Source organism: Xenopus tropicalis, chromosome 1 (assembly GCF_000004195.4).
Source record: "Xenopus tropicalis strain Nigerian chromosome 1, UCB_Xtro_10.0, whole genome shotgun sequence".
In the NCBI taxonomy this organism is placed as follows: Eukaryota; Metazoa; Chordata; class Amphibia; order Anura; family Pipidae; genus Xenopus; species Xenopus tropicalis.
Genome location: NC_030677.2, coordinates 211,238,183 through 211,247,995, shown reverse-complemented (window position 1 = coordinate 211,247,995; position 9,813 = coordinate 211,238,183). Strand labels below are relative to the sequence as shown.

General features: G+C 45.5%; 1 protein-coding gene and 1 long non-coding RNA gene across 2 annotated transcripts; both read left to right on the top strand.

Annotated features, from left to right (window-relative positions):
• Positions 1-4,005: 4,005 nt before the first annotated feature.
• On the top strand, positions 4,006-6,868 carry LOC116408357 (serine/threonine-protein kinase N1-like). Its single transcript, XM_031895130.1, has 6 exons — positions 4,006-4,784; positions 5,277-5,352; positions 5,514-5,690; positions 5,924-5,986; positions 6,320-6,399; positions 6,576-6,868. The coding sequence occupies exons 2-6, from the start codon at positions 5,324-5,326 to the stop codon at positions 6,776-6,778; spliced, it is 552 nt and encodes a 183-aa protein (XP_031750990.1). The 5' UTR covers positions 4,006-4,784; positions 5,277-5,323; the 3' UTR covers positions 6,779-6,868.
• Positions 6,869-7,123: 255 nt separating this feature from the next.
• Positions 7,124-9,813, top strand: LOC116408356. Its single transcript, XR_004220895.1, has 3 exons — positions 7,124-7,219; positions 7,819-8,261; positions 8,684-9,813. It is a non-coding gene; the product is annotated as an uncharacterized LOC116408356 (long non-coding RNA).

Sequence of the window (9,813 nt, the reverse complement as noted above, 5' to 3'; positions counted from 1 at the left end):
CCTTATATACTCCTGTATATGTACCCCTCTATAGGCCGACGCCTCCTCCTTATATACTCCTGTATATATGTCCCCTCTATAACGCCTTATATACTCCTGTATCCTTATATACTCCTGAATATGTACCCCCTCTATAGGCCGACGCCTCCTCCTTATATACTCCTGTATATGTACCCCCTCTATAGGCCGACGCCTCCTCCTTATATACTCCTGTATATGTACCCCCTCTATAGGCCGACGCCTCCTCCTTATATACTCCTGTATATGTACCCCCTCTATAGGCCGACGCCTTATATACTCCTGTATATGTACCCCCTCTATAGGCCGACGCCTCCTCCTTATATACTCCTGAATATGTACCCCCTCTATAGGCCGACGCCTCCTCCTTATATACTCCTGTATATGTACCCCTCTATAGGCCGACGCCTCCTCCTTATATACTCCTGTATATGTACCCCCTCTATAGGCCGACGCCTCCCCCTTATATACTCCTGAATATGTACCCCTCTATAGGCCGACGCCTTCTCCTTATATAACTCCTGAATATGTACCCCTCTATAGGCCGACGCCTCCTCCTTATATACTCCTGAATATGTACCCCTCTATAGGCCGACGCCTCCTCCTTATAAACTCCTGTATATGTACCCCCTCTATAGGCCGACGCCTACCCCTTATATACTCCTGTATATGTATCCCCTCTATAGGCCGACGCCTCCTCCTTATATACTCCTGAATATGTACCCCTCTATAGGCCGACGCCTCCTCCTTATATACTCCTGTATATGTACCCCTCTATAGGCCGACGCCTCCTCCTATATACTCCTGTATATGTACCCCTTCTATAGGCCGACGCCTCCTCCTTATATACTCCTGTTTATGTACCCCCTCTATAGGCCGACGCCCTCCTCCTTATATACTCCTGTATATGTACCCCTCTATAGGCCGACACCTCCTCCTTATATACTCCTGTATATGTACCCCCTCTATAGTCCGACGCCTCCTCCTTATATACTCCTGTATATGTACCCCCTCTATAGGCCGACGCCTCCTCCTTATATACTCCTGTATATGTACCCCCTCTATAGGCCGACGCCTCCTCCTTATATACTCCTGTATATGTACCCCTCTATACCCTCTCTTATATATCATTCCCTCTATAGGCCGACGCCTCCCTCCTTATATACTCCTGTATATGTACCCCCTCTATAGGCCGACCTCCTCCTTATATACTCCTGTATATGTACCCCCTCTATAGGCCGACGCCTCCTCCTTATATACTCCTGTATATGTACCCCCTCTATAGGCCGACGCCTCCTCCTTATATACTCCTGTATATGTACCCCTCTATAGGCCGACGCCTCCTCCTTATATACTCCTGTATATGTACCCCCTCTATAGGCCGACGCCTCCTTATATACTCCTGTATATGTACCCCCTCTATAGGCCGACGCCTCCTCCTTATATACTCCTGTATATGTACCCCCTCTATAGGCCGACGCCTCCTCCTATATACTCCTGTATATGTACCCCCTCTATAGGCCGACGCCCCTCCTTATATACTCCTGAATATGTACCCCTCTATAGGCCGACGCCTCCTCCTTATATACTCCTGTATATGTACCCCCTCTATAGGCCGAACCTCCTCCTTATATACTCCTGTATATGTACCCCCTCTATAGGCCGACCGCCTCCTCCTTATAAACTCCTGTATATGTACCCCCTCTATAGGCCGACGCCTCCTCCTTATATACTCCTGTATATGTACCCCCTCTATAGGCCGACGCCTCCTCCTTATATACTCCTGTATATGTACCCCCTCTATAGGCCGACGCCTCCTCCTTATAAACTCCTGTATATGTACCCCCTCTATAGGCCGACGCCTACCCCTTATATACTCCTGTATATGTATCCCCTCTATAGGCCAACGCCTCCTCCTTATATACTCCTGTATATGTACCCCCTCTATAGGCCGACGCCTCCTCCTTATATACTCCTGAATATGTACCCCTCTATAGGCCGACGCCTCCTCCTTATATACTCCTGTATATGTACCCCTCTATAGGCCGACGCCTCCTCCTTATATACTCCTGTATATGTACCCCCTCTATAGGCCGACGCCTCCTCCTTATATACTCCTGTATATGTACCCCTCTATAGGCCGACGCCTCCTCCTTATATACTCCTGAATATGTACCCCTCTATAGGCCGACACCTCCTCCTTATATACTCCTGTACAGGTATAGGACCCATTATCCAGAATGCTCGGGACCAAGGGTATTCCGGATAAGGGGTCTTTCCGTAATTTGGATCTCAATACCTTAAGTCTACTAAAAAATCAATAAAACATTAATTAAACCCAATAGGATTGTTTTGCATCCAATAAGGATTAATTATATCTTAGTTAGAATCAATTACAGGGTTTTGTTTTATTTCTACATAGAAAAAGGAAATCAGTTTTAAAATTCTGAATTATTTGATTAAAATGGAGTCTATGGGAGACGGGCATTCCGTAATTCGGAGCTTTCTGGATAACGGGTTTCCGGATAAGGGGTCCGATACCTGTATATGTATCCCCTCTATAGGCCGACGCCTCCTCCTTATATACTCCTGTATATGTACCCCCTCTATAGGCCGACGCCTCCTGCTTATATACTCCTGTATATGTATATATATCAATTATATACCTTAAGGACCTAAATGTCGGATAATTCTGTGCAATGTGTTCACAATAAAGTTTTGGATGTTTTTATAGGTTGTGTCAGTCTAACAATAGTTATATATTTATTATTATATATAATAATTATATATTCCATTTGATTGAGCGCCCCCCTATATATGACTTTTTGCATCAGAATGCAGACACATCAAGGACTGGTGTGTATATATATATATATAAATAGAAAGGATGCCGCACTCACAGGACTTAGTGCAAAAAAAGAAAATGTATTAATTCAGACTAACGTTTCGGCTGTCCCTTCAGCCTTTTTCAAAGTGAATACACAGAACCATCAACCCACATTTAAACCAAACTTGGCGCCAAAATACAGTTTATGACGTCACACTATGAATTAGCTTAGCACCACCCACCAACCGTGTACCAATTAAACATAACTGTTAAAGTAAAAACCTCAAAAAAAATATAGATAAATATAAGTGTATACCATGTCAACTCAAGGTGTCAAAGGGTGAAGAAAAATACACAAATAGCCAAAGAAAACAGATAAAGTAGAGAAGTAGCGAACAACCTGTATTTGCTGAACTGCAAACCTCACTCTTTGTAGAGAAAGTCATTGTAGTATTGGAAAATCCAGAGCAGGGAGGGGGGAGTCTGACCATATTAGTTGTCGGGCACTTTAGAATCCAAATAGGGCCCGGGGTGCCAGGTAAGTGATTACACTGGGGGGTTCCTAACATTTTGGCTCCCCCAGTGATTGTGCCCTTCCTTCTCCTTTAATTGAATCTTCCCCTCCTTGTGCCGTCCCTTCTTGTCCCCCAATTCTGATTCTCCCAAAAGAGCCCCCCACTATATTTACCTTTTTGTTTTGCCTAATTGTTGTGGCCTAATTATATACTAAAGCCTGGAAAAGATAAAAGGTGCGAATGGGATTCAAGAAAGTTAAGGTTGGCTGGGGAATCTGGGAAATGTAGTGAACGTGGCAAATTCTACAGAGGATGCTTGGAACTGTAATCTAATTGGATATAAAGTTTTATAGGGGATGCTGGGAGCTGCAAGCTAACAATTACTGTGTTGGGTTACTGGTCACAGGCAAGAAGTTTTAGGGTATGGCCCCCAATGATAGAGCAGCCTATAACCGTCCCTCCATGTGGAAAGGACACTGATTATTTTTATGTTTGGGGGGGGGGAGGTTGAAAGAAAATATTACATGTTGAACTAAAAAGATCAATCAACAGGAGCCCCCAAAACCTCTATACAGCGCTCACTCTGGAATAGACTGTATTCTGCTCCCTAATTCTCACATATTCTTGCTGCTTTCATTTCAGATCATTTCCCAGTTATTATGTAATTTAGCAGCCGCGCAGGGACCCAGGGAACCCCAACAGTATGGAGCCAATGCATGGAACCATAGAGCATCTCAGGGGCAGAGATGAACGCTACCCGGCGGCTCACAGGGCAGTACAATGGGCTGAGTTTGGAAGAGAGAGTGCAGCGCCACCTGGTGTTTGTGACAGCTCATTACATACAGGACTCCATCTCCATCACTTCTGCCCTACGCTGAGACTCTGTGCCAAGCAGCCGCACATTTCTACCTCGGCTCAGTATCCACATTCTATAGACTTTTCTATTAACTGTAAATCACCTCCCAGTTACACTTTGGGTCGGCGTTGGATCAGAGTTCCCAGAGGGCAGCTGGATGGGTTTATTGCCAATAGATCCATCTCTCCAAATGCTGCAACAGGAGAATCTGAATGGAAAGTCCTAGGAAGAAGCTACATTACTCCAGTGCCACAGAGTCCAATTGCACCGACTGCTGTCATGTTGGGCCAGCGTGTAACATTGCCCAGAGAACCTGGGTGTCTGACTTTGAGACCATAGACAAAGAGATGGGCAGAAACATGTCCGGCACCAAGAACCCATTCACTCCCTTTCCCTGTGCGAAAAATAAACTCAAGTTACAAATAATAATACAATTATTCAAGGAACTGCTCTCAACCAATCAAATCAATTAGGAACCATAAAATGTAGCCATGAAGAGAGAAAAACCCTTCTCAGTGCAGAGCAGCCAATCGTGAGGGAGCCATTGTCCACTTAAATGTCAGGCTGGGTAAGTGCGATGGGAAGAAATGTTTATCTCGAGATTTAGTGCATTGCTGCCAGGAACATTCCCAGAATATTGGCTCTACTTTCTTTTAACAATATTAGAAAGAAACATATGCTCATAAGTAAAGCAAGTCGCCAGGATCTCACCCGTAGTATAGATGGGCCCAGGTGCTCATGCCCCAGACCTTCAGCTTGAGGGAGCCATCTTGGATAAATCACATAGAAAAAGGCAGGCACTCCAGGATTTCAGTAAAAAAAAGGCAGTTGTTCACAAAAAAATGAAATAAAATTACCAAAGTTTATTAGACTAACACATGATACAAATAGCCTTACGCGTTTCGCACCTCACGGCACTTAATCATAGGCTATTTGTATCATGTGTTAGTCTAATAAACTTTTGGGAGGTTTTGGAACAGTAAGTCACTTGCTCCATAATTCAGATCAGGACTTTCATTCCCATTCTGTGCTCTCATTTCCACCACTTGCTTGTTTCTAGGTGTATCGGGCAAGACGTTTGCCATCAAGGCCTTAAAGAAGCAAGAAATGAGTTGCGAAGAAATGAAGTTGAACAGGTGAGTTACAGGCCAACAAACAGGAGGCTTTTTGTATCTTTGTATGTGATGTCAAACTCCCCCTGCTACAGAATTAACCCTCACATGTCAGAGGCGCCTTCTGTGGCAAACTGTCAGCTGAGAAATACACAGGGGTTTAATATGTGGCTGTTATTTTGCAGTGCTCTGATAGAGAAGGAGATACTTCTATTGGTCAGGCGAGAGCAACATCCTTTCCTCACCGGATTGTTTGCCTCGTTCCAAACACAGCATCACGCTTGCCTCGCCATGGATTGTGCGACTGGAGGCGATTTAACCAAAGTGATGAGAAGACCAGAATTTAACTTCGGTGCAGCGGTGTAAGCAGGAGACTGGGTTGTGAGCTTGGAATTCCTGGGAGGGGAACAAGGATGATGTTCATGCAGTAATAGAACTGATGTAGTAATAATATGGGGGATGTTGGGAGGGTTGGATGTAGAGAAACTGGAGCCTTGGATTTGTTGTTTAGGAATAGCAGCACTGTGCTGTATTAATCGCTAAATTGCCTGTAATTATACTCCAACTGATATGGGAATAGTCTGTCTGTTTACAGATTTTACACTTCCTGCATTACTCTGGGGTTGGAATTCCTCCATGAGCAGAACGTGGTTCATAGGTAAGCCTTAATGCAAGTTATAGGGGCATCTGCCCTTAGCGCCAGGGCTTGGCACTGGTATAAGGCATCAGTATAACACAAAGGGAACATGGGCACCTTCACAGAGCTAGGTAGGGAGTGGGTATGCATTGCTTCCACAGCTAACTAAGCCACAGAGCGGCTGCCCTTATTGGGTTTCCCACTGTGGTGACTATAGCGAGCCATGGCACTACATACCGGCAATTCCATATCGGGCACACAGCTGGAACTATTGGCACTCACATTGCAAACCATAGGGAAGGACTGTTACTGATTTCCAAAGATTTCAATGATAGGTTTGCTTTTTTTACACAGAGATTTAAAGCTTGAAAATGTTCTCGTGGATGAATCCGGTTATACAAAAATTACAGACTCTGGCCTGTGCAAAAAAAAAGGTAAGAGTTCCTGCCGTATTGCCTTGTATATCCCAGCTCAGCTCAGTACCCAATGTGCCCCATCTGCTCTGTAATTATTGCCCCTCACAAAGACATGTACAGAGCAGATACCATGCTGCCACATAGATTCATGGAGAAGGAGATTCTGCTAACGTAAAGCCTTGCGTTTGTTACAGGAATGGGCGTCGGAGTCTTAACCACATCCGGCGTTGGAACACCCCATTATACCGCTCCAGAGATATTTAAAGGGGAGCCCTATGGAAAAGCAGTAGACTGGTGGTCTCTGGGAGTGATGTTTTATTACATGGTGCTTGGCAAGGTAAGTGTTATTCCTCCAGCCAACAGAATTAACAGCACAGAAACGTTGTTATGGGAATAAAGTAGCAGAAGGATTTAGCCAATAGCAAGGGAAGCCCTGCAATGGGAATACATTAAGTGACCATCTCTACATTCTGTTATGCAAAGAGAACGCTCACAAGTTAACACGGATTATCCGTCTAGGGTGATTGTGTATACACGGCCACGTGTTCCAGAGATTGTCCCTCCTGCTTTTGCCTCTACAGTAAAAGGAGTAAGTTGAAATATTGCTATTATCACGTGACGGCCTCAGCGTCGGACTGGGGTGTGCCCATAGAGAGAGTTGATTTGTAATGAAGTCTCACTGGGGAATAGTATTGTTTAATGAACACTGATTCCCTTCCCACATTGTGCTGTTTGAGTGACATTTATTTGATTCTTTCTGCAGCTTTTGGTTAAATTCCCTGAACATCGTTTGGGATTTAACGGAGCTGAAGAAGTGAAGAGCCAGCCTTTATTCTGTGTAAGTTTATAATTCTATATTAGCCCTATTGTGCCATAATAATGAGGGGATATAGATCCATTAAAAGTTATTAGTGTCTAGTGAGAGTATCAGGGAACTAAATGGCCCCATTAGATTTCAATTGGCTCCCGAGCCCCCCAAATTCTCTGTAGGTTTCTATGTAAGAGCACAAGTGAAATGGGGCCCTTGGCTGAATCATTGTGACACAAGGGAGAAAGCTTCCCTGACTTTACTGAGTAATCACATTGTAGGAGGGATCTCTTGGGAATGGCTTTACCAAATGCTCAGTTGCTCAGGATAATGTCCCTTTGATTGTTATTTAAGCTCATCCCCATAGAATGTCCCATTATTTATATTCTATACATAACCCATTGGGCTAGACCCTATATTCTATCCATATTACTTGTGATGTTCTCCATCTCTTTTTTCCCAATACCCGTAAATGTATCATTGTGTCAGTTAGATGGGGTATTGGCAATGGCTGTTCCTATGCGTGTGGGATTTTATGCCATAGCATGGATTGTAAGCGTGCGTACTCTGAATAATAATAATAATAATCCCTCCTGTTCTATTCATTTGCCCCATCTCCCGTATCATAGAAAATAAATTGGGAACACCTCTTGAATAAACAAGTGAGGCCGCCATTCCTCCCCAATGTGCGAAGCTATGATTCAAACCTTGTTCTACCTACTTACGGCCAAACGGAGCCTATAGCAGACTCCGTCAATGAAGCTCTCCAGAACTTTGATTATTATGCTGGCTGAATGGGAGAAGAGACAAGCGGAACCAACCTGGCACATTTGAAGGTTGAGGCAAATGCCACTCCTCACCCAGGAATGACGCAGCCGGCTAAAGGAAGCTTTCCAGCACCAGGACTTTCTAGGAGGTCACAATGTGATCTTCATGCAGGAAGGAGATGAGTGGAAGGCCAAGTCCAGTTGGTCTAACTCTTGGTGCCTCCGTTTAATCTTCTACATCAGCTGGGTGCAACCCTTTCCTCCCAGAACGGAAGGATATTCCCTGCAGGCCGGACAAACCTAAGGTAAATATGCATGTTTGCTTATGGAAACCCTTATTATAGACAAATCTTCTATCAGCCTTTAGGGTAAGGGAGACTTATAGTGAAGGCTAAAAGCTAAGGGTTAAGGGTGTTGGCTTTCCCTAGGCCGCCTCAGGGAGGTGCTAAGGCCCGAAGCCCCCCTGTATAAGATGCCATAGACAGTCACTATGTCGTTCCGTTCTCATTTTTCTTCCTTATTTTTCTGTTATTCCCTTCCTTTTTGCCACTCTGACTTTTTCTTCTCATTGCCCTGTTATAAGTTTCTGTTTCCCTTCACCAATTATTGCCACATTAGTTACCACTCCTGTTCTCCTGGGAACATTCCTATGTCTTTTCCTGAATGTTACAGCCCTGCCATATTTGTTAGAAACATTCAAATGCATTATGTATTTATTTTTGTTTAGCAAAGCAGGGACAGCACCGGCCGCTACCGTAACTCACTGGCAATACCGCGTCTCCACCAGCGATACATCACCAATGGAGTCCTCTCTCCAACACTGCTGGACCCTTTGAGTTTAAATGGACGCAGAACAACCAGGCTAATGGAGACTTCAGAGTACCACCACTACCAGGGCGGTGCCGTCTCCTTCAAGAACGATCTTCCACTTGGAACTGCTGTTGCCCAGGCAATTCTTCCCACGCCTGGAACTGCCTACTTATCCTGAGTGTCAGAGATGCACCCACCATCATAATTTGGAAAGAGATAAGTACAGCTATGTGGCACTCCTTATTTCACTGTCGCTTGAAACGTAGTGTTTATTTTACACCTTTACTGTAGATGTAGTTACAATTAAATGGCTTCTTCTCCCACTGGCACTGCCGGGCCCCCGTCTTCTTCTTCTAATACCCCCTGCCCCTCAGAGGTTCATGCTTGCATGGCACTGTCTCTCCTCCCATTGGCACTGCTGGGCCCCCCGTCTTCTTCTTCTAATACTCCCTGTCTTCTTCTTCTAATACCCCCTGTATGGCACTGCCTCTCCTCCCACTGGCCCTGCCAGGCCCCCCATCTTCTTTTTCTAATACCTCCTGCTCCTCAGAGGTTCATGCCAGTATGGCACTCCTTCTCCTGCCACTAGCACTGCCGGGCCCCCCGTCCTCTTCTTCTAATACCCCCTGCCCCTCAGAGGTTCATACCTGTGTGGCACTGCCTCTCCTCCCACTGGCACTGCCGGGCCCCCCGTCTTCTTCTTCTAATACCCCCTGCCCCTCAGAGGTTCATGCCCTTATGGCACTGACTCTTCTCCCACTGGCACTGCCAGGCCCCCCATCTTCTTCTTCTAATACCCCCTGCCCCTCAGTAGGTTCATGCCTGTATGGCACTGCCTCTCCTCCCACTGGCACTGCCAGGCTCCCTGTCCTCTTCTTCTAATACCCCCTGCCCCTCAGTAGGTTCATGCCTGTATGGCACTGCCTCTCCTCCCACTTGCCCTGCCGGGCCCCCCCGTCTTCTTCTTCTATTTCCCCCTGCCTCTGCTGGAATGGGCAACTTCTCTCTGGGAGTGTCAGTCGCCCCTGACATTTGATGTGAAGGAAT